Genomic DNA, 24266 nt, shown 5'->3' on the forward strand with positions numbered 1-24266 from the left:
CATGCACACAAGTCTGCCACTGAGTATATTCCAATAAGGCCACGCAGTAACTTCTACCTTACCTGCATGCACACAAGTCTGCCACTGAGTATATTCCAATAAAGCCACGCAGTAACTTCTACCTTAGGTGCATGCACACAAGTCTGCCACTGAGTATCTTCCAATAAGGCCACGCAGTAACTTCTACCTTAGGTGCATGCACACAAGTCTGCCACTGAGTATATTCCAATAAGGCCACGCAGTAACTTCTACCTTACCTGCATGCACACAAGTCTGCCACTGAGTATATTCCAATAAGGCCACGCAGTAACTTCTACCTTACCTGCATGCACACAAGTCTGCCACTGAGTATATTCCAATAAAGCCACGCAGTAACTTCTACCTTAGGTGCATGCACACAAGTCTGCCACTGAGTATATTCCAATAAAGCCACGCAGTAACTTCTACCTTAGGTGCATGCACACAAGTCTGCCACTGAGTATATTCCAATAAGGCCACGCAGTAACTTCTACCTTAGGTGCATGCACACAAGTCTGCCACTGAGTATATTCCAATAAGGCCATGCAGTAACTTCTACCTTAGGTGCATGCACACAAGTCTGCCACTGAGTATATTCCAATAAGGCCACTCAGTAACTTCTACCCCGCTAAAGATTTTGCCTGCTCAATCAGTGTGCTCAGTGGCTTAAGTTTAGCCCCACCCTAGGACACCTCCGCTAAGGCCCTTTCATGTCGGGATAAATTCTGTCTTTTATTTTTTTACTGTAGTTGTTTTATTCCCTTTTTTTGTATTTATATGCCACTAATACGCAGGTCTAAGCAGGCTTACAGTTAAAACATTCATAAAATAATAACCGTTCTATATAAGACTATTGAAGTCTGTTCTTCTGCATATAACTGAAAAGGTTCCCCACACGAAGGCTTTCAATACTGAACTCCTTGGTTCTAGAGGGAGACTGTGGGTCTGGCACCAGTGAAAGTTTGCAAATAGAAAAGGCCAGGACTACAAATCCCACAATGCACCCGTGGGCCTTACATCTCCTTCGAAGAACCATATAGTTGATAAAAAAAAAAAGAGCGTTGAGAGTACTTGCCTGTATGCATTCATTGTTTCACCAGCACTGCTTATTAATCTGCCTGTTTATAAACTCCAGATCATGGCACAAGGAGAGATAATGTTGAACGGAGAGACAGCGAGGCCTGAGGGGAGCTGTAAGTATCTTTTCTGGGAATGGGCAGAGTTTGGGATGTGTGCTTTCCCCACCATCCCAGGAAACAGCCCCTGCCAGTGCTCCCTCCCCATGCACACAATAGTTACCGTCGCTGCCTGGGTCTCTCTTCCTCGCAGGAGAGGCTTTGAGTAACCAGTCCCATCCTCTCCCCCCTCTCCCCAGCTCTGAACGGTTTCTTTGACGTGAATTTCTCTGTCGGGTCCATGCTGGCCCCTGTTGCCCACCTGATGGTCTACGCCATTTTCCCCAGAGGTGAGGTCATCCTGGACAGCCTCCGGTTTGACGTGGAAAGCTGCTTTAACAATAAGGTGAGCGTCCTGCAGCCTGAGGGGTGCGAACGCAGGCAACTACAACCTCCATCCCCATAGAAACGCGACAGAAACCAGAGATCCAACATGACCCGCTCCACCCCGATGGCCTCGCAGCGCTTGCCGAAAGAAACCCAACCTGTGAAAGGCCAAGTTATTGCCCCAGTGCCTCAGTTTCTCCCCAGTCATTTCTCTGATAAATCTCCCCTCCAGGTCAGCCTGAACTTCTCCAGCGCCGTGGCCACGCCAGGGTCAAACGTGACGGTCCTGCTGGACTCCGCTCGGGACTCCTTGTGTGCCATCCAGGCCGTGGATCAGAGCGTCCTGCTCCTGAGGCAGGAGGAGCAGCTGAGCCCCCAGATGGTAAGGCAGCGCCCTGCGCCTGAGCGCCGCCGGCGGAGCCGGGCAGGAGAGACTGTGACCCCCGCCCCCTGCTGCTTGTGTCTCCACAGCTGTACAGCAGGATCCCCATCTGGGAGTTCCTCGGCTACTATCACGAGGGATTCGACGTGAACGAGCCCGAGCTGCCGTGCGTCACCCCGCACAACGTCTTGTTCCACGGCATCGAGTACGAGCCCGTCAGGTCCTACGGAGAAGGAGACGTCTACGAGATTGCCAGCGTAAGGAAGGGGGGCTGGGGGGAGGGGCAGAAGAACGGGCGCGGCCACAGGTCCGGCAGTGCCACGGAAACGAGAACCGGCTGTGACAATCTCAGATTTTCTTTCTTTAGGGCACCGGCTTGAAGATCATTGTCAACTCCGAGCTCCGGAGACCAAACGTGTGTGAGAAACAGAATAAAGTAACCCCCAGACTCATGAAGGCCAATGCGGAAGCAGCAGGTTTTGGCGGAGCTGAAAGAAGTAGCACAGCCCTCTTCAGTGGTAAGAAGGCACCGGCCTACAGTTTCAGAGTGGAAATAGCAGAGCAGAGAGTGGGGCCCGTGTGCAGGGAAATCCCAACGCAGTCTGAGAACGCACGGGCCAGCGCCACGGACTCAAATTTTTAGTTTAGGGGATGTTCTTGCGGCATTGCTGACCTGGAAGAAAAAAGGATCAGGAGGACTGGATGACAGCAGCATCTGCATCTATCAAATAGTTACCTATATCACCTATGCCTAAATCTGAGCCTAGCTGAAAATACCAGGGGAGACTCCAGCAAAATGCAGAGAGCGCAGGGGCTGAAAATACCAGGGGAGACTCCAGCAAAATGCAGAGAGCGCAGGGGCTGAGAATACCAGGGGAGACTCCAGCAAAATGCAGAGAGTGCAGGGGCTGAAAATACCAGGGGAGACTCCAGCAAAATGCAGAGAGCGCAGGGGCTGAAAATACCAGGGGAGACTCCAGCAAAATGCAGAGAGTGCAGGGGCTGAAAATACCAGGGGAGACTCCAGCAAAATGCAGAGAGCGCAGGGGCTGAGAATACCAGGGGAGACTCCAGCAAAATGCAGAGAGCGCAGGGGCTGAGAATTCCAGGGGAGACTCCAGCAAAATGCAGAGAGCACAGGGGCTGAAAATACCAGGGGAGAGTCCAGCAAAATGCAGAGAGCGTAGGGCTAAGAATACCAGGGGAGACTCCAGCAAAATGCAGAGAGCGCAGGGGCTGAGAATACCAGGGGAGACTCCAGCAAAATGCAGAGAATGCAGGGGCTGAAAATACCAGAGGAGACTCCAGCAAAATGCAGAGAGCGCAGGGGCTGAGAATACCAGAGGAGACTCCAGCAAAATGCAGAGAATGCAGGGGCTGAAAATACCAGAGAGAGACTCCAGCAAAATGCGGAGTGCACAGGGGCTGAAAATACCAGAGGAGACTCCAGGAAAATGCAGAGAGCGCAGGGGCTGAAAATACCAGAGGAGACTCCAGGAAAATGCAGAGAGCGCAGGGGCTGAAAATACCAGAGGAGACTCCAGGAAAATGCAGAGAGCGCAGGGGCTGAGAATACCAGAGGAGACTCCAGCAAAATGCAGAGAGTGCAGGGGCTGAAAATACCAGGGGAGACTCCAGCAAAATGCAGAGAGCGTAGGGATGAAAATACCAGGGGAGACTCCAGCAAAATGCAGAGAGCGCAGGGGCTGAGAATACCAGGGGAGACTCCAGCAAAATGCAGAGAGTGCAGGGGCTGAAAATACCAGGGGAGACTCCAGCAAAATGCAGAGAGCGTAGGGATGAAAATACCAGGGGAGACTCCAGCAAAATGCAGAGAGCGCAGGGGCAGAAAATACCAGGGGAGACTCCAGCAAAATGCAGAGAGCGCAGGGGCTGAGAATACCAGGGGAGACTCCAGCAAAATGCAGAGAGCGCAGGGGCTGAGAATACCAGGGGAGACTCCAGCAAAATGCGGAGAGCGCAGGGGCTGAGAATACCAGGGGAGACTCCAGCAAAATGCAGAGAGCGCAGGGGCTGAGAATACCAGGGGAGACTCCAGCAAAATGCAGAGAGCGCAGGGGCTGAGAATACCAGGGGAGACTCCAGCAAAATGCAGAGAGCTGCGGGGGGAAGAGGGCTTAGGCCGTCAGTACTTAACTCGGCTTCCTGCACCCGCTGCCTTTCAGCTGCTTCAGCAGCAAAGTCCATGTTGGGAACCGGCTACCGGACCAAGGCTCACCTCTGAGGGATCTGGGAAATCACCTCAGGAACTCTCAGCTGGGGGAGGGACCCTTGGGTATCGCTGCAGGAGAGCGGGGCTCGATCTCCTCCAATTTCTCATCTAAAGAGTCCTGTCTTCCCGATAGGACACACAATCCACATCTGCTAGGAGACGGAGAGATAGTGAAGGGATGAGGTCACTGCAGGGCTGTATCTAGGGTGACGTCAGCTTTGAAACCTGACTCTGTCTCCATCTGCTGGCAGGGGAGCATAAACCCACTGGTCCTGAGTCCATCGGGCTACAGGCTAGGAAATTATGGATGTTGCCCATGGTTAACCTGTGTGGGCCCCCTGCCAGTCTCCTTTCCATGCCCCCATCCTATGTGGTCTGAGCAGACTGAATCTTCTGTCTCCTCACTGTCTCCGTCTCCCAGACCTTCCTGAACCTTGAAGGGCTGGGGGCAGATGACTTCTTCCCTGATGGTCAGTGCTTCGCCTGGTCTGGCAGTGCTTCCGGACCCTGCGGCTGGAGGGGGGGGGGGGGGGGGGGGGGAGGGCAGCTGTAGCAGGTCCCGTTCTGGCTGGGGCTCTCTCACACTCCTTTCTCCCTGTTTCAGCAGCGGACTCGGCAGCTTCGGTGGAAACCGTGAGATCGTTTTTCCCAGAGTCCTGGCTGTGGCTCACACAAGACGTCGAGTGAGTGGGGGTTTACTCTTCCTGGGTGAATGTTTGGCCATCGGTCTATGTTCCCGTTCACATGGTTCCTACCGGGAGAGCATGCGGCTCCTCCTCGCCGGCCCAAAGAGGCCGATCCAGTCCTGTGCTGGCCCAGCGCACGCACGGGAAAGGCAAACTTCATCTCCATTCGTGCAGTGGGTAAGATCAGGCTCTCGGAGAGGACGTCGTAAGCTGATAGACCGTGAGCCCTGAGGGATAAGGAAAATGCCTGCGATACCTGAATGTAACTCGTCGGCGCTGAATCTAAATAACCAGCGCCCTGTCTCTGTTATCCAGAGGTCAGGACTGCCTGCGAGGGGGGCAGAAGGGGCTTAGCACCCACGGCGTCCCTTCTTCTCCCTGTCAGGGCTGAGCGGCGGGGCCTCGTCTCCGGTCTCATGCGGATCCTCCTCTTTTTTTTTTTTCCATCAGTGCTAATGGCCGGGCCCAGTTCTCCGTCAGGGCGCCAGACACCATCACAGAGTGGAAAGCCAACGCCTTCTGCATGAACGAGCAGGTGGGCATCGGCATCGCCGGCCCCACCACGCTGAAGGTCTTCCAGCCCTTCTTCATCGAGCCGGTCCTGCCCCACTCCATCGTGCGAGGGGAGGAGTTCATCCTGAAGTGCCTGGTCTACAACTACGGGAGCAGCTGCATGAAGGTGAGGCAGGAGAGGCGCTGGGTGGCTGCTCTGGGACAGCCCCCGACCCGATGCTGGCACACGGGACTTGCACTGGGGAGGGAGAGATTGCAGATTTGTTCTCCTTCAATCCGAGTTTTCTTCCGGTCCTCGGCCGGGGAACGTGGGACAGGGCAGGCACCAGGAGGCTGAGTTTCAGCAGGGTAAGACTCTTAAGCTGGCCCTTGGGAACATTTGCCCACCTTAGGCTGCTAATTTCACTGGGCTCTGAAATTTAGCAGCTTAAAAAGTGGAGGGGAATTAGGGCGGGGAGAAATAAAGCTTGGAGCTCAGCACTGAATCTCGGCACGAGGCTGAGCGTGATGCTTCTGACCCACCGAGCCGGCCCGAAGCGCACACGACACCCCTGAAGATTAAAAATACGAACCAAAGCTGCCCAACCAGGTCTCCCTGCCAAAGAAAGTGCAGCAAACCGTCACAGCTGAAAGCCATCACCGCCCGTCCAACACGGCAGGGCACACCAAGCAGCTGACACGGCGGGACACAGCAAGCAGCTGACACGGCGGGGCACACCGAGCAGCTGACACGGCGGGGCACACCGAGCAGCTGACACGGCGGAGCTCTGGGACTGTTTGCTGATAGATTTCAGACTTCTTTCTTTCCCGGGTAGGTACGAACAGTGCTGGAACCATCCAAAGATTTTCAGGCTGTCCCAATCTCCACAGAAGAGGACAACACTGGCTGCTTCTGTAGAAATGAGAGAAAGACAATCACATGGAACTTCACGGCCACAGCTTTGTGTGAGTATCTCTTCCTTGCTCCTACCCTTCAAATCTTTCCATCTATAGCGCAAGCAGACACACACAAGGACCCTACAATCCAGTCCAGGCACACAGAGAAGACAAGTAGGAAGCTCTAAGAAATGTATTTATTATTGGCTCTGTCTCCAAGGTGTCACTGCTCTGAGTGACTCCAGGCTGAAAGTCACACTGTGAGAGTTGGTGGGAGTAGTGGGATTGGGAGCTGGGTCTGCAGGGGCCACAGCTGTCAGGGACTCCAAGCTGAAGGTCACTCTGTGAGAGTTGGTGGAAGCAGTGGGATTGGGAGCTGGGTCTGCAGGGGTCACACTGTGAGAGTTGGTGGGAGCAGTGGGATTGGGAGTTGGGTCTGCAGGTGTCTCAGCTCTGAGTGACTCCAGGCTGAAGGTCACACTGTGAGAGTTGGTGGGAGCAGTGGGATTGTGAGCTGGGTCCGCAGGGGCCACAGCTGTCAGGGACTCCAAGCTGAAGGTCACACTGTGAGAGTTGGTGGGAGCAGTGGGATTGGGAGCTGGGTCTGCAGGGGTCACAACTGTCAGGTACTCCAGGCTGAAGGTCACTCTGTGAGAGTTGATGGGAGCAGTGGGATTGGGAGCTGGGTCTGCAGGTGTCTCAGCTCTGAGTGACTCCAGGCTGAAGGTTATACAGTGAGAGATGGTGGGAGCAGTGGGATTGGGAGTTGGGTCTGCAGGGGTCACAGCTCTGAGGGACTCCAAGCTGAAGGTCACACTGTGAGAGCTGGTGATAGAAGTGGGATCAGAAGCTAAGGTCCACAGGGGTCACAGCTCTGAGTGACTTCAGGCTGAAAGTCACACTGTGAGAATTGGTGGGAGCAGTGGGATTGGGAGCCGGGTCTGCAGGGGTCCCAGTTCTAAGTAGAGCAAGGAATTCTAAGGATTTACCTTTTGTGCTTTATTTGGATACATTTCAGGGAAGATAAACATCACAGTTTCGACAGAGATCACACATGAGGGTGCATCCTGCAGTGCACTCTCCAACCAGCCCATGACCCCACGCAAGGACACAGTTATCCGTGAGCTGCTGGTGGAGGTACGTTGGTGACAGTTCATGTGAATGCATGCATGTGGTATGATGCCATGGGATGCTGCTCATACTCGTGAGACTGGCAAGGTACAGGAACGTACGACCCTGGCAGAGGAGCGCTCCTCTGGATTTTGCACTCTCTATTTCTGTCCTGACTGCTTCTTTTCTTCCTGTTTCACAACAGCCAGAAGGAATCGAGAAGGAAGTGGTTCAGAGCAGCTTCATCTGTACCAAAAGTAAGGGAAGAACCTTCTCGTTTCATTCCACAACTCCCACAGCCCCTTAAATGACAAATGTAAAACAACAATCTTAGTGTTTCAGGAACATGTATCCATTACTTATATAGATATAGATATAGATATAGATAGATAGATAGATAGATATGCAATCAGTGCACAGTCAAATTATGGAATCTACCTCACATCTGTATATCACATCTGCATGTATCCATTACTTATATAGATATAGATAGATAGATAGATAGATAGATATGCAATCAGTGCAGTCAGGTTATGGAATCTACCTCGCATCTGTATATCACATCTGCATGTATCCATTACTGATAGATAGATAGATAGATATGCAATCAGTGCACAGTCAAGTTATATCTGTATATCACATCTGCATGTATCCATTACTTATATAGATATAGATAGATAGATATGCAATCAGTGCACAGTCAGGTTATGGAATCTACCTCACATCTGTATATCACATCTGCATGTATCCATTACTGATAGATAGATAGATATGCAATCAGTGCACAGTCAGGTTATGGAATCTACCTCACATCTGTATATCACATCTGCATGTATCCAGTACTTATATAGATATAGATAGATAGATAGATAGATGTGCACAGTCAAGTTATGAAACCTGCGAAGGTGGTTAGCAGCTCGGCAGACTCACCGCAGACCTTTACCTGCCATCAACGCTTCAACTAAATCAACAGAGGGTCCACTTCAACCGGCCGCAGTTACTAAGCACCCGCGGACTTAGCCCGAATTTTCCAAGCTGCATTTATGTACACAAAGTCCCGAGTCGTGCTGGAGACGCGAGCAGGTGTGCAGGGAAATTCAGGGGAAAATAAAACTCACACTCACACTTTGCCCCCTATTTCCATGGATAAATGGGGTTTCATGTGCAAGTTCTTTTGCATCAGAAAGTTTCTATTGAGATTCAGTCTGGGATATTCCAGGCCAATTCCGTTCTGGGGTTTCTGAACAGAACCTCTCACACGATGACCCCCACTCTGAGCCCACAGCCATCAGGGTCTGAGGAAGGGGCAAAGCAGACCGACCCGAAGCTGTTCTCAATAGGAACCTGCAAACGCCCATTCCCCAGCCTGAGGAAAGAGAGAGCAGTTTTCCTTCAGTGCTGTTTAAAGTGCAGTGGTTTAGTGGTCTTCCCCCTCCTGTCTTCTCACTTACTAACCCCTGCTCCCTTATCCTCACTCCCACAGATACCACCGTCTCAACACCTATCCAGATACTTCTCCCCGACAACCTGGTGGAAGGCTCGGCCCGTGGCAGCTGCACTGTACTGGGTGAGTTAGGAGCAGCCCACGTTCCCGTGGGATACTTGCCTTCCTTTCATGCTCCTTCTACCTTCCTTTCTCCATCTCTTGCAATTGCCTCCTGTCTCACTCCTTCACCCCATTTGTCCTGCCCGTCTCCATGTGGCTGCCTGGCGGGCTCGCAGGACATTTTGCTGGGAAGAGAACTGAACTCATCTTTGCTCCTCCTGCAGGGGACATCTTGGGCTCTGCCTTGCAGAACATCAAGAAACTGCTTCAGATGCCTTTTGGGTGTGGAGAGCAGAACATGGCTACTTTCATGCCAAACGTCAATGTCATGAACTACCTGAATGCCACGAAGCAGCTGACTGAGGAGATCAAGGCTGAAGGGGTCAGAAACATACAAGCTGGTAAGATCTCCTCTCCTGCTTTTCCCTTTACCGCAGGCTCTGCAGCCATTTCTCTGGGCCCAGAGGGCTTACAGTCTAAGTTCTGCCTGAGATGATGGAGGTCAGGAGTGGCAGTGGGCTTTGGACCTTGGCTTCCTTGCTTTTCTAACCACCCCTATAGAGCAGCCCCTAGGCAACCTGTAGCATTTTACTCCCAGCCTACTCTCTTAGCTAGCCAAGAAAACCCAGAAAGTTTGCTAAGAAAAGAAAATGGCTTCCAACCCCCCTTCACTTGAGAGTGAAAGACAATCTCGGGATCCACGGAGCATAGGTGCCTGAGTGCTGTCAGACGATGGGATCTCGGGGTGCATGGAGCATAGGTGCCTGAGTGCTGTCAGACGATGGGATCTCGGGGTGCATGGATCATAGGTGCCTGAGTGCTGTCAGATGATGGGATCTTGGGGTGCATGGAGCATAGGTGCCTGAGTGCTGTCAGATGATGGGATCTCGGGGTCCATGGAGCACAGGTGCCTGAGTGCTGTCAGACGATGGGATCTCGGGGTCCATGGAGCATAGGTGCCTGAGTCCTGTCAGACGATGGGATCTCGGGGTCCATGGAGCATAGGTGCCTGAGTGCTGTCAGACGATGGGATCTCGGGGTCCATGGAGCATAGGTGCCTGAGTGCTGTCAGATGATGGGATCTCGGGGTCCATGGAGCATAGGTGCCTGAGTGCTGTCAGATGATGGGATCACGGGGTCCATGGAGCATAGGTGCCTGAGTGCTGTCAGATGATGGGATCTCGGGGTCCATGGAGCATAGGTGCCTGAGTGCTGTCAGATGATGGGATCACGGGGTCCATGGAGCATAGGTGCCTGAGTGCTGTCAGACGATGGGATCTCGGGGTCCATGGAGCATAGGTGCCTGAGTTCTGTCAGATGATGGGATCTCGGGGTGCATGGAGCATAGGTGCCTGAGTGCTGTCAGATGATGGGATCTCGGGGTGCATGGATCATAGGTGCCTGAGTGCTGTCAGATGAAGGGATCTCGGGGTGCATGGAGCATAGGTGCCTGAGTGCTGTCAGACGATGGGATCACGGGGTGCATGGAGCATAGGTGCCTGAGTGCTGTCAGATGATGGGATCTCGGGGTGCATGGAGCATAGGTGCCTGAGTGCTGTCAGATGAAGGGATCTTGGGGTGCATGGAGCATAGGTGCCTGAGTGCTGTCAGACGATGGGATCACGGGGTGCATGGAGCATAGGTGCCTGAGTTCTGTCAGATGATGGGATCTCGGGGTGCATGGAGCATAGGTGCCTGAGTGCTGTCAGATGATGGGATCACGGGGTCCATGGAGCATAGGTGCCTGAGTGCTGTCAGATGATGGGATCTCGGGGTGCATGGAGCATAGGTGCCTGAGTGCTGTCAGACGATGGGATCTCGGGGTGCATGGAGCATAGGTGCCTGAGTTCTGTCAGATGATGGGATCTTGGGGTGCATGGAGCATAGGTGCCTGAGTGCTGTCAGATGATGGGATCTCGGGGTGCATGGAGCATAGGTGCCTGAGTGCTGTCAGATGATGGGATCTCGGGGTCCATGGAGCATAGGTGCCTGAGTTCTGTCAGATGATGGGATCTCGGGGTGCATGGAGCATAGGTGCCTGAGTGGTGTCAGATGATGTGATCTCGGGGTGCATGGAGCATAGGTGCCTGAGTGCTGTCAGACGATGGGATCACGGGGTGCATGGAGCATAGGTGCCTGACGATGGGATGAAGTGCACACACAGCTTTCAGCTCTTTTCTGCTGTTTCAGGAATCCAGAGGCACATGCAGTACAGAAACAGTGACGGCTCCTATAGCTTCTTCCGGCAGACGGGTGGCACAGCCGTGGGGAACGTATGGTAAGAACTTCATTTCCAAAGCTCGTGGACCAATGCAGCCAGATCTGCAGCTGCTGAGCTCTCCAGCTATGAACCTGAAGAGCCTGTATATCCTCTTTCTTAAAACTATTTCTAAACATTTTAATCAGCAGAAATACCTGTTCTTAGCCTGGGGCAGAAGACAACCCAAGGGTCATGAGGGCTAAAATCATCTGATATTTGAAAAACATGAAGAAAATGCGATAATTTGCAATTAGTTTTATGTAGCTGTTCATTATTCATTACAATATCTAGAACATAAGTGACAACAATCTCTTTATAATCAAAATTAGTCTGCCTCTTTCCCTACGCAATCCAGAGGAAGCGTAGAAGGTCTGCCCCTCTCTCTCTAATACACTCCTGCCAGCAATGCATTCACAGCAATCCCTATATCTTATACATCTCTCTATCTAAAAGGCTCGTGGCGGTCAGTCAGTCAGTCACACTATTGTCATTCTGTGGTCACCAAGTGACACCCTCCACAGTGGAACTTATACCGTGCAAAGGCAATATACTCTATCTGCCAAGCCTTGTCACACACACAGGCAGGCTCCCCACCCACACGCTTCCACTCACAGGCTCACGCACACACACACACACACACACACACACACACAGGCACACATGCACACAGGCTTCCCTCAAACATACACACAGAGGCACATGTACAGGCCTAGGTCCCCATACACACATGCAAGGGCGCACACACACACACAGGCAGGCTCCCACCCACACGCTTCCACTCACAGGCTCACACACACACAGCAGACAGGAACAGGCACTCATACACACATTCCTCCCTTAAACATACACACAGAGAGGCACAGGTACAGGCCTAGGTCCCCATACACACATGCAAGGGCGCACACACACACACAGGCAGGCTCCCACCCACACACTTCCACTCACAGGCTCACGCACACACACACACACACACAGGCAGATAGGTACAGGCACTCATGCACACAGGCTTCCCTCAAACATACACACAGAGGCACATGTACAGGCCTAGGTCCCCATACACACATGCATGGACGCACACACACACACACACAGGCAGGCTCACACACACACACACACACACACACACGTACAGGCACTCATGCACACAGGCTTCCCTCAAACATACACACAGAGGCACATGTACAGGCCTAGGTCCCCATACACACATGCATGGGTGCACACACACACACACACAGGCAGGCTCCCACCCACACACTTCCACTCACAGGCTCACACACACACACACACACACACACACGTACAGGCACTCATGCACACAGGCTTCCCTCAAACATACACACAGAGGCACATGTACAGGCCTAGGTCCCCATACACACATGCATGGGTGCACACACACACACACACACAGGCAGGCTCCCACTCACAGGCTCACACACACACAGCAGACAGGTACAGGCACTCATACACACATTCCTCCCTTAAACATACACACAGAGAGGCACAGGTACAGGCCTAGGTCCCCATACACATACGCATGGGCGCACCCACGGGCTGTTATAGACCAGACCCCTGAGCAATGCCAGGCACTTTTTGCTAGAATATATCTCTTAGTACAAGTACCCATTCTTCACCCAGTTTATTTTAAAAGAACATTGTTGTACTACTTTACATGAAACGTGAAGCAATCCCTGTTCATGGAAGCCCCCAAAACAGTCAAGTTTCTATCATTTTCTTTGGCAGGCAGTCAGACATTTTGTTAAGTTGGGAGCAGATAAGAGCAGCCATTTGAGTTATTAGCAAACAGACAAATCATTTTATTTAGAAAGGCAGAGAAATGATTCCAAGCAGTGTAACTTTCTGCACCTCCTCTAAGAGAGGACCTTATTTATTTATTTATTTTATATACCGACATTCAATCGAGATATCACATCGGTTTCCAGATAACTAAAAGAATAGGGCTAGATCGGCCTTATTTTACATTATAACATGGTAACAATTATAACAGAAATACATGGAACAATAGATTATAGTACATAACATATGTACATAAAATGACTTGTTGATAAAAATAATTTAGGATTAAGGTTAGAAGGGAGGGTTGGGAGGAGGGAGGAAGGGAGGGAAGAGAGGGGTGGGTGGGAGGAAGGGAGTGTCAGGGAGGGATGAAAGGGGGGAGAGATGCCTGTGTAGGGGGTGAGGTGTGTTGCGTTCGGGCAGGTTAAGGGTCAGGTGGGAAGGCTTTTAAAAACAGCCATGTTTTGAGGTGTTTTTTGAAGACTTGCAATGAGGGTTCATTTCTGAGACAGGTGGGGAGGGAGTTCCAACCCGCTATTGTTATGGCTCGTTTGCGGGTTGTGTTGAGATGTGCAGATTTGAGATTGGGGACAGCTAGAAGGCCAGTGTTGGTGAATCTGAGAGTTCTTTGTGTGGGGTATGGCTGTATTGCGTTGTTTAGCCAGTTCATTTTGTTGTTGTTTATTTTTTTGTGCATGAGGGTGAGGGTTTTATATTGGATTCTTTGTGTGATGGGTAGCCAGTGGAGTTCTTTGAGAGTGGGTGTGATGTGGGAGGAATTTTTTGTTGTTAGTGATGATCCTGGCGGCGGCATTTTGTAGAACTTGGAGGGGTTTGATGTGGATTTCTGGTAGGCCGAGGAGAAGGGAGTTACAGTAGTCTAGTTTTGAGAAGATAATTGATTGAAGGACTGTTCAGAAATCGTGCGCTTGGAGAAGGTGTTTGAGTTTTTTCAGTGTTTGAAGCTTGAAGAATCCATCCTTAATTGTATTGGAGATGTGTCGTTTAAAGTTGAGTTGGCTGTTGATTGTTACGCCTAGGTTTCTTGTGGATGGCGTGAGTGAGATTTGTGAGATGTGTGGCACTCCCGGGTTGTTTGAGCTTCCTGGGTAGTTAGAGGGGGTGCACTTGAGGGGAGAAGAGGGACGGTCATCGTGGATGTGAAGGATTTCTGTTTTGGCTTGGTTGAGGCAGAGTGATAATTGAGATAGCAAGTGGGATAAATTTGAGCTGAGTTTGTTCCATTTTTCCATGGTGAGTTGAATGGACTTGTTTATGGGGAGTAATATTTGTATGTCGTCTGCATAGACGAAGTAGGTGAGGTTTGCATCTGAAAGGTATTTGCATAGTGGGAGGAGGTAAATGTTAAAGAGGGTTGAGGATAGGGAAGAACCTTGTGGGACACCATGTGTGAGGGGCACTTGAGAGGATTCAGATGAGTTTGTCTTGACGATGTAGGATCTGTTTGAGAGGTAGGATTTGAACCATTTGATTGTGGTGTCTTGAAGACCAATTTCTTTAAGTCTGGTGAGGAGTGTTCTGTGATTGATGGTGTCAAAGGCGGCTGATATATCAAGAAGTATCAGGAGGAATGATTTGCCTTTGTCGCGGCCTCTGAGGATGGTATCAGTGAGAGAGAGGAGGAGGGTTTCAGTGCTGAAGAATTTTCTGAAACCATGTTGTGCGGGCTGTAGAACATTATAGGTTTCAAGGTGGTCTGTAAGTTGATTGTTGACTGTTTTTTCGATGATTTTTGCTAAGAATGGGAGGTTAGAGACTGGTCTGTAATTTGCTGGGTCTGATTTGTCGAGTTGAGGTTTTTTGATGATTGGTTTGATGATGGCGTTTTTGAGTTTTTCTGGGAAGATTCCTTGTTCGAGGGATAAGTTGATGATGTAGGTTATTGGTTTGACAATAATCTCTCTGATGAGTTTTAGGGTTTTGATGGGGATGGGGTCTAAGGGGTGGGATGCGGGGTTGGTTTGTTTGATGATGGGTTCAATTTCTGTAGAAGCAACGGGTGCGAATTGTGACCATGTGAGGATGGGAGAGGGGATGTCGGTTGGGTCATTGTGGGTTTGGGGAATCTTGGCAATGATGTTGTCAACTTTGTCCTTGAAGAATTGTGCTAGTTTTTCACTGGAGATGTTGCTGGAGTTTGGCGTTGTGTCATTTTGGATAGGGTTGATTAGGTCTTTGACATAGGTGAAGAGGGTCCTTGGGTTAAATTGGTAATCATGAATTCTTGATGTGTAGGAATTGCGCTTTGCTGTGTTGAGGTCTGTTGTATAGTTGTGTAGTAGCGTTCTGTATTTGTCTTTCAGGTTTGGGGTAGGGGTTCGTCTCCACTGTTTTTCAGTTTGTCTCAGTGTTCGCTTTGAGGTTTTCAGTTCTGGGGTGTACCATGGAGCTTTTTGCTTTGTAGATTGTTTGATTTCCTTTCTTATCGTGGGACATAATGTATTGGCTATGTCTGCATTGATAGATATCCAGGAGTTTGTGGCGGTGTTAGCATCATTTAGGTTAATTGTTTTTAGTGCCTCAGGTAACAGTTTGGCGATGTCTTCACTGGAGCATGGTTTGGTGAATTCGATGATTCGGTTGTCTGTTTTCAGTGGGTTCGATTGGAGTTGAAGCTTGGCTTGGATGAGGCTGTGGTCGGACCATGGGGTGGGGGTTGTAGAGGGTGGTCCAGTTGCGGATATTTTGTTGTTTAGGAAGATTAAGTCCAGGGTGTGGCCCGATTTTTGCGTGGGAGTGTTGATGATTTGGGTGAATCCAATGGCAGACATGGTGGATAGGAGTAGTTCACTGGTGGGAGGAGGGTGGGTGTCGTTGTGAAGATTGAAGTCTCCTAGTATGATGGCGGGCTCTTGTAAGTTGATGTGGGTTGTGATGGATTCAATCAGAGGGGAAAGGTTGTGCTGTAGGCAACCAGGTGGGGCGTAGAGGAGAAGTATTTGGAGATGTTTTGATTTGAATAGGTTGGTCTCGAGAGGAGGTGGTAAGTTTAGGGAGTGGGAAGAAAATTTAAGTTTTTTGTGAGCTAGGAATAGTAGGCCACCTCCCTTTCTTTTGCTTCTGGGTATGGAGAATATGTTGTATGTGTTTCTGGGCAGTTGATTGAGTAGGACTGTGTCAGTGTGTTTCAGCCAGGATTCTGTAATAAAGAATATGTCTGGTTGGTCGTCTGTGAGTATGTCATGAATGATTGGAATTTTTTTGGTGATCGACTGTGCATTGATGAGGAGTAGAGTGATGAAAGTGATTGTGGTATAGGTTATGTTAGGGTTGGTGTGGATTTTGGTGAGGCGTCTGGTGGTGGGTGTGGCTTTAGGAGTGTGGTGGTGGTTGTAGCGATGAGGTAGTTTGGGGATGTATTGGGCTGAGGCCATTGTGTGTGTTTTTTGTGTGAGGGAGGCTGCTTGGTTGCTGCTTGGGGAGTGAGTGATGACAGAGGTTGTTTGGTTGTTGAGAGTTGTATGATTGCTTTCAGGGGATTCATGGGTTGAGTGCTGGGTGGCATATATAGGGGCTGGAAGGTTGCTGAGAGCTGTGGAGGGATTGGTGGGGAGGACTGTGAAGACAGTAGAGTATACGGGAGTACACGAAGGGAGTGCACGAAGGGGCACACAAAGGGGCAGGCCCCTTTGTTGCGCTCCTTCGGCGCGTGACGCCTAGCCTAGTTTGACTTTTATAGTTGACTCTCTTCTTAGTCGCGCTTCAGGAGAGGAGAGGAGAATTAGGAGAAAGGAAAGTCAGGAGGCCCAATATTCAAAGGGCTATCCTACGCCCCTGTCCAGTGCGACTCGCTTATCCACCTAAATTGTTTGCAGGGAACCAGCGGGGTGTGTGCTGGGCGGCTCGGGGGCGGAGTGACTTAGAGCAGGAATTTGTACACCTAACCGCCGATATTCGGAGCTGGGCACGCAAGCGTTCGTGTGAGCTCAGGAGCCGCACGGAGCCGGGAAGGCTTTATTACCCGGGAAGCACGCACAGACAGACGCGTAACGTTGCCGGCCAGCGCCGGGTATCGGGCCCCCCTTCCTGACTCCCCGCAAGCTGCTGCCCTGCTACAAATTCTCTTCACGGGTCCGGGCTCCGAGAATGGTTTTAACCTCTGCAATGTTTGTAGGCTGACGGCTCAGACCTACGGGACCCTTGCGCAGTGTGCAAAATACGTCTTTGTGGACGAGAACATGCAGAAGCAGACGGAAAGCGCCATTTCCAACAGACAGCAAAAGGATGGAGGCTTCCTAAACCAGGGCGAGCTTTTCAACAGCTACCTGAAGGTGAGGTCCCTGCAGCTGGGCCCTGCTCGCCTGTCCGAAGGCCCCCGCGGGGAATCCATTGCCGAGGCTGGATTTCATGGGCAGAAGCCTGGACTGCTGCGTGCTCAGATGTCCTTAACGCTGTTATTTATTATGTTGTGAAGCACTTTATTATTGAAAGGCTGAATAGCCTCGCGGCCCTTAAAGCCTCTGCGCTTCCTGCACATTGCCCGAGTCTCTCGCCTGCCATCTCCAGCCCCTGGGCGCTCTCTTCCTTGGCACTGCTAGGAAATACAGGAGGGCTGTGGCCCGGTCCAGGGCGGAGTGAAGGTACGGGGGATGTCTCGGCCGCGGATCACGACAGTCTTCTTCTGCTCTTTCAGGGTGGCCTGAACGATGACGTGGCCCTGACGGCTTTCATCGCCATTCAAATGCAGGAAGCCGAACTTCTCCCTACGGTAAGAAGAGCCGGGATTCTGAGCACGCACGGTGACGGGGAGGGAAGGGAAGGGACTGCACGCTCTCCTAGGTGGGTGCCCTCGTGGGGTAGGCTGGAGACACAGGCACACAGACCTCAGCCTTCCCATCTTCCCATCTTCCCATCCTTACTCCCATCACTCCTGGTCCTGCAGCAGCGTACTCCCAGCTTCAGCTCAGGAGCTGCCTTCTCCTGGAGGCAGGGGCACACAGACCTCAGCCTTCCCATCTTCCCATCCTTACTCCCATCACTCCTGCCCCTGCAGCAGCGTACTCCCAGCTTCAGCTCAGGAGCTGCCTTCTCCTGGAGACACAGGCACACAGACCTCAGCCTTCCCATCTTCCCATCCTTACTCCCATCACTCCTGGTCCTGCAGCAGCATACTCCCAGCTTCAGCTCAGGAGCTGCCTTCTCCTGGAGACACAGGCACACAGACCTCAGCCTTCCCATCTTCCCATCGTTACTCCCATCACTCCTGGTCCTGCAGCAGCGTACTCCCAGCTTCAGCTCAGGAGCTGCCTTCTCCTGGAGGCAGGGGCACACAGACCTCAGCCTTCCCACCTTCCCATCCTTACTCCCATCACTCCTGCCCCTGCAGCAGCGTACTCCCAGCTTCAGCTCAGGAGCTGCCTTCTCCTGGAGGCAGGGGCACACAGACCTCAGCCTTCCCATCTTCCCATCTTCCCATCCTTACTCCCATCACTCCTGCCCCTGCAGCAGCGTACTCCCAGCTTCAGCTCAGGAGCTGCCTTCTCCTGGAGACACAGGCACACAGACCTCAGCCTTCCCATCTTCCCATCCTTACTCCCATCACTCCTGGTCCTGCAGCAGCGTACTCCCAGTTTCAGCTCAGGAGCTGCCTTCTCCTGGAGGCAGGGGCACACAGACCTCAGCCTTCCCATCTTCCCATCGTTACTCCCATCACTCCTGGTCCTGCAGCAGCGTACTCCCAGCTTCAGCTCAGGAGCTGCCTTCTCCTGGAGGCAGGGGCACACAGACCTCAGCCTTCCCATCTTCCCATCGTTACTCCCATCACTCCTGGTCCTGCAGCAGCGTACTCCCAGCTTCAGCTCAGGAGCTGCCTTCTCCTGGAGGCAGGGGCACACAGACCTCAGCCTTCCCATCTTCCCATCCTTACTCCCATCACTCCTGGTCCTGCAGCAGCGTACTCCCAGCTTCAGCTCAGGAGCTGCCTTCTCCTGGAGGCAGGGGCACACAGACCTCAGCCTTCCCATCTTCCCATCGTTACTCCCATCACTCCTGGTCCTGCAGCAGCATACTCCCAGCTTCAGCTCAGGAGCTGCCTTCTCCTGGAGGCAGGGGCACACAGACCTCAGCCTTCCCATCTTCCCATCCTTACTCCCATCACTCCTGGTCCTGCAGCAGCGTACTCCCAGCTTCAGCTCAGGAGCTGCCTTCTCCTGGAGGCAGGGGCACACAGACCTCAGCCTTCCCATCTTCCCATCTTCCCATCGTTACTCCCATCACTCCTGGTCCTGCAGCAGCGTACTCCCAGCTTCAGCTCAGGAGCTGCCTTCTCCTGGAGACACAGGCACACAGACCTCAGCCTTCCCATCTTCCCATCTTCCCATCCTTACTCCCATCACTCCTGGTCCTGCAGCAGCGTACTCCCAGCTTCAGCTCAGGAGCTGCCTTCTCCTGGAGGCAGGGGCACACAGACCTCAGCCTTCCCATCTTCCCATCCTTACTCCCATCACTCCTGGTCCTGCAGCAGCGTACTCCCAGCTTCAGCTCAGGAGCTGCCTTCTCCTGGAGGCACGGGACCTGTCTCTTCCTAGCTGGGCCCACATTCTTATCCCTGCACCACAGGGCTCTCTCTCTCTCTCTCTCTGGCTGTTAAGATGGTTAAAGAGGGGTTGTAGAGCCTGTTTTAGAGCTATCTTGTGGCAGGGTGAGGTCCCAGGAATCTCCTGAAACTCAAGCTCAGAACTGATCCAGGAGGTCGTGCTCCGATCACAGGACCCACCCCCTGTCTTATTCCTCTGCCAGGCACACGGTTGCACCGAAAGTGGTCACAGTGACCACTGCCCAGAAAGGAGACTGCTGACCGCTTTAACAAGATTATTTTGGGTCAGGCCATGGGGTGATTTTTGTCTGAGCCATATTTTTGCTGTTTCAGCACCCTGTGGTCCAAAACGCCTTAAGTTACCTGGAAGCAGCAGAGGAGCACACAGACGATGTCTACACCCAGATACTTATGTTCTGTGCCTTCACGATGGCAGGAAACAAAGAGAAGTCGGCAGAGCTAGAGAGCAAGGTGAAAGCTAAAGCAATCATGGAAAGTAAGTGGCACCTAGGGTCCGTCCTGTCCCTGCCTCCCACTGTGACAGACACGGAAGGGACCTGGGGTAACTCTCTCCAAATGTAACACTGGGCGCGTAGAAAACAAATTGAAAACCTTATTTTTTCAGTCAACACACAATTAAGCTGCAAAGTTTGTTGCCAAAGGATGAGGTGTAGTCCAGTAGCACAGAAGAGTTTAAAAAAGATTTAGACAATTTCCTGGAGGACAGACTTGGAAATGAGCAACAGGGAAGGGGTCTCCCCAGCAGATCTTCCGCCTATTTCCAAATTTCCTAGCGTGTAGCCAGACAGACTCAGGACCTATGGGTTATGTTTTCCCCTGCCAGCAGATGGAGACAGAGTCAGGTTTCAAAGCTGACGTCACCCTAGATACAGCCCTGCAGTGACCTCAACCATTCAGTATCTCTCCGTCTCCTAGCAGATGTGGACGTGCCTTCCGTTTCGGGATTGCTGTACCTGTAGAAGAGGAAATTTTACCTTTAAATTGGAGAAAGATTGAGCCCCGCTCTCCTGCGGTGATACCTAAGGGTCCCTCCCCAGTTGAGAGTTCCTGAGGTGATTTCCCAGATCCCTCAGATGTTTGCCTCGGTAGCCGGTTTCCGGCGGGCCGGACTTTGCTGCTGAAGCAGCTGAAAGGCAGCGGGTGCAGGAAGCCGAGCGCGGTGGTGACGGTGGTCTCTCCCTGCAGCCGGAGACCATCTCTGTACTCAGCCAGTAAGCGCTGAGCCCAGGTAAGTAAAAGAAACTCCTCTGATCCAGAGACGTGGAAGGGCTCCGGTAAGTCTTTCCTCCTGTCTCTTGCTCAGTGCGCCGTACCGACAGCGTTCCCGATCCCATTTTGGTAAGGGAAGGGAACTTCTTAGCGAGTTGAGCAGTCCCCCGATGGGCTAGGCCCCGCTTCAGGTTCCGTGGGCACTCCACGTGGCAGGCTGCGGCGGCGCCGTCTTGCGCGCAGTTTGCTGCAGCGCCATTTTCCCCCATTGACCGTCAGTACGCACATTGCGGGCTGGCCCTATGTGCACCTAACGTGTGCACGTGTGCACGCATACCTGTGTGCGCACCAGTGAGCATACCTGAGCGCACGCATATGCTCGCAGCCAACCGGATACACACGTTCAAGGGCGATTATGTGCACGCCCATCAGGGCGAATCTGTGCGCGCTCGAACCCAAGCGCTATCCGGCTGAACGCACAAGACAACCGTGGCTACAGCAGCAAAGAAGCACAAGCGACGCTCCCTTTCTGCTGCCTGCCAGTTTAGGGCTGCACGGTCTGACCTTGCATCCTTCCTGTGTCCGCACTGTGAGGACCCTCAGAACTTCCCCAAGCCCGGCCCCTCCCAATTGGAGGACGGGTCAGCCACGACCTTATCCGTACCGGTGTCATTTCCGCTCCCGCGGAGGGTAACGGGAATTGGGCCTCCGAGCGGGTCGAGCAGCCCTCGGTGGGCTAGGCCCCCGCATTAGGCACACCGCGTGGTTGGCCTCATCGGCGCCATCTGGCGTGCATTTCTGTACGTGTCATACGGCCCCACGTAGAACGCCGGTACAAGCAGTACATGGGCTGCGCGCGACACGTCAGCGCGTACTTACGCACACAGTTCTGAGAGTGCTTGTGCTGAATGCATGACATCAGCGCGTATTTATGTGCAGAACTCTGAAAGCGCTTATGCTGAGAGTGTGATGTCAGCGGGTACTTATGCGCAAAACTCTTAGAGAGCTGTGTGTGTCACGTCAGCGTGTTTTTGTGCGCAGATCTCTTGACAGCACTTGCATTGTGCGCGTGACATCCGTGCATTCTTACGTGCATAACAGAAAGTGCTGTGTGCGTTCCGGCAGCACTTACCTGAGCGTACAACTCTGAAAAGTCATGGAATAGGAGGCGATGTCCTTTCGTGGATTACAAACTGGCTAAAAGACAGGAAACAGAGAGTAGGATTAAATGGGCAATTTTCTCAGTGGAAGGGAGTGGACAGTGGAGTGCCTCAGGGATCTGTATTGGGACCCTTACTGTTCAATATATTTATAAATGATCTGGAAAGAAATACAACAGAGGACATTTCCAAAATATTGGTTAAATTTAACGAAGAAATTTGTTCCTGCTCTTGAGAAGATTGTTGTTGTAGATAGAAAGCCTTTGTCACCACAGGCAAAGCCTGTTCAGGAATTTTTAAGTTCTTTTTCATATAAAGTCTAAATAGTTCTAGTGGAGAAATAGAATTAATAACAGGAAAACTTAATATACGAAGATTATGTGCTCTTAGTGCATTTTCAACTGCCTCTAATCTTTTTGAATTCATACGTTCAGAGTCCATTAATTTTACTTGTTTCATTTCAATAGTAACCATTTTTCTTTCTAATTCTTCTGTTCTATTAGAGAAATTTGTAATTAAATTATTATTTCTCACAGATTGGTTCTGTATCTCCACTGTCACTTTGGACAAAGTTTTAATAGAATTTTCTATTGAACTTAACATGGTCCAAATCCCCTCCAGTGACATTGCATCAGGTTTCTTTGTAGGGGGACAGACTGAAAGTTCTTCAAGCTGTTTTAGTGCCCCTGCTTCGACAGTCCCTTCACTTCCCCCGATACCTTGAGATGCAAATACTGTGGCTTCCTTCCATGTTAGTGGCGTAGAAGCACTCAGGGGTCCCTCCATTCGTCCTGGAGTTCCTTCCTCTGGATGATTTTCCTCTCCCAAAGCTTCCACTCGCCATACTCCGGAGTCTCCAACTGTGGCCATAGCCATGGCCCCTCCAACGTCCAGCGAAGTCGGGCAAGATATCGCGATGTTTCTGGGGTTATCGGGTTTTCGCGGCGATCCGGGGCTTAGCGTTGTATCAAAGGTCAAGGGGGACGGTTCCTGCTCCTGAATCACTCCCCCAGCGACCAAGCTCTCCGGAATAGTTGAAGCTGCAATGCCTGCCAATATGCCGGGAATCGTAGGCTGTCGTGGATCGACTATTGGTGAGTTAGTAATCTCACCCCTTAGTCGTCCTTTTCTTTTAGTATGCGGCATTTTACCAAAGTGCTTAGAGGAAAAGACAGCGTTCTCCCTCCGGCGTCTTGCACAGGACAGCGTCTAGGCGGCCATCTTGCCTCCTCTGATCATGAGATTAATCAAAGGAGACCCTTACTAGTCTCCTTTGCATTCCTTACTGAGAGAAATCATGTAATGCGTCTATTCTTTAGAAATCGTTTGATGCCTTTTTATGGAAGTCCTATATGGATTTATCCAGATGTGATCAAAGTGACTCAAACCCGTAGGAAGGACTTTCTTGCTTTGAGATCAGATGTTGTGAAGCTAGGAGCGAAGTTTACTTTGAAATACCCCTGCAAAGCGTGCATCAGATACCTTAATGTGAATTATATATTTTTAGAACCGGACCAACTGAAGTCGTTCTTGGCTGGAAGAGCCCCTATGGCTACTTCGACAGATCCGGTTTAAAATAAGGAAGCTGCACTATAGGCGTGCCATATTTTTACTTTCTTATTTTGAATTTCTTGCGATTTTGCTCCTTCCGCCTCCTAATTACATTATTTTTCTTATAATTTAAATGTCCGTACAATTATTATATATGATGTTTAATATATATGCTTGTGATTATACAGTTTGTAGGACATTGAATTTACTGTAAGGAGTTTTTTCCTGGAAGAAATGTTCAAAAATTTGAAAATAAAGAATTGAAAAAAAAAGAAATACAACAAGTGAGGTAATCAAATTTGCGGATGATACAAAATTATTCAGAGTAGTTAAATCACAAGCAGATTGTGATAAATTGCAGGAGGACCTTGCAAGACTGGAAGATTGGGCATCCAAATGGCAGATGAAATTTAATGTGGACAAGTGCAAGGTGATGCATATAGGGAAAAATAACCCTTGCTGTAGTTACACGATGTTAGGTTCCATATTAGGAGCTACCACCCAGGAAAGAGATCTAGGAATCATAGTGGATAATACTTTAAAATCGTCGGCTCAGTGTGCTGCAGCAGTCAAAAAAGCAAACAGAATGTTAGGAATTATTAGGAAAGGAAGGGTTAATAAAACAGAAAATGTCATAATGCCTCTGTATCGCTCCATGGTGAGACCGCACCTTGAATACTGTGTACAATTCTGGTTGCCGCATCTCAAAAAAGATATAGTTGCGATGGAGAAGGTACAGAGAAGGGCAACCAAAATGATAAAGGGGATAGAACAGCTCCCCTATGAGGAAAGGCTGAAGAGGTTAGGGCTGTTCAGCTTGGAGAAGACACAGCTGAGGCGAGATATGAT

General features: G+C 51.0%; 1 protein-coding gene across 1 annotated transcript in view; it reads left to right on the forward strand.

Annotated features, from left to right (window-relative positions):
* The window catches only part of LOC115077990 (alpha-2-macroglobulin-like), a 66701-nt gene that overhangs the window by 31957 nt on the left and 10478 nt on the right, over nt 1-24266 (forward strand). The window contains exons 13-28 of the mRNA XM_029580505.1: nt 1154-1211; nt 1394-1539; nt 1753-1902; nt 1992-2159; nt 2270-2420; nt 4740-4818; nt 5272-5500; nt 6150-6279; nt 7229-7347; nt 7526-7577; nt 8804-8887; nt 9091-9267; nt 11057-11144; nt 17056-17212; nt 17575-17649; nt 19810-19972. Coding sequence (XP_029436365.1) covers nt 1154-1211; nt 1394-1539; nt 1753-1902; nt 1992-2159; nt 2270-2420; nt 4740-4818; nt 5272-5500; nt 6150-6279; nt 7229-7347; nt 7526-7577; nt 8804-8887; nt 9091-9267; nt 11057-11144; nt 17056-17212; nt 17575-17649; nt 19810-19972 — 2026 coding nt within the window. The remainder of the gene's footprint in view (nt 1-1153; nt 1212-1393; nt 1540-1752; nt 1903-1991; nt 2160-2269; nt 2421-4739; nt 4819-5271; nt 5501-6149; nt 6280-7228; nt 7348-7525; nt 7578-8803; nt 8888-9090; nt 9268-11056; nt 11145-17055; nt 17213-17574; nt 17650-19809; nt 19973-24266) is intronic.

The sequence above is a fragment of the Rhinatrema bivittatum genome, chromosome 16 (genome assembly GCF_901001135.1).
Source record: "Rhinatrema bivittatum chromosome 16, aRhiBiv1.1, whole genome shotgun sequence".
Lineage (NCBI taxonomy): Eukaryota > Metazoa > Chordata > Amphibia > Gymnophiona > Rhinatrematidae > Rhinatrema > Rhinatrema bivittatum.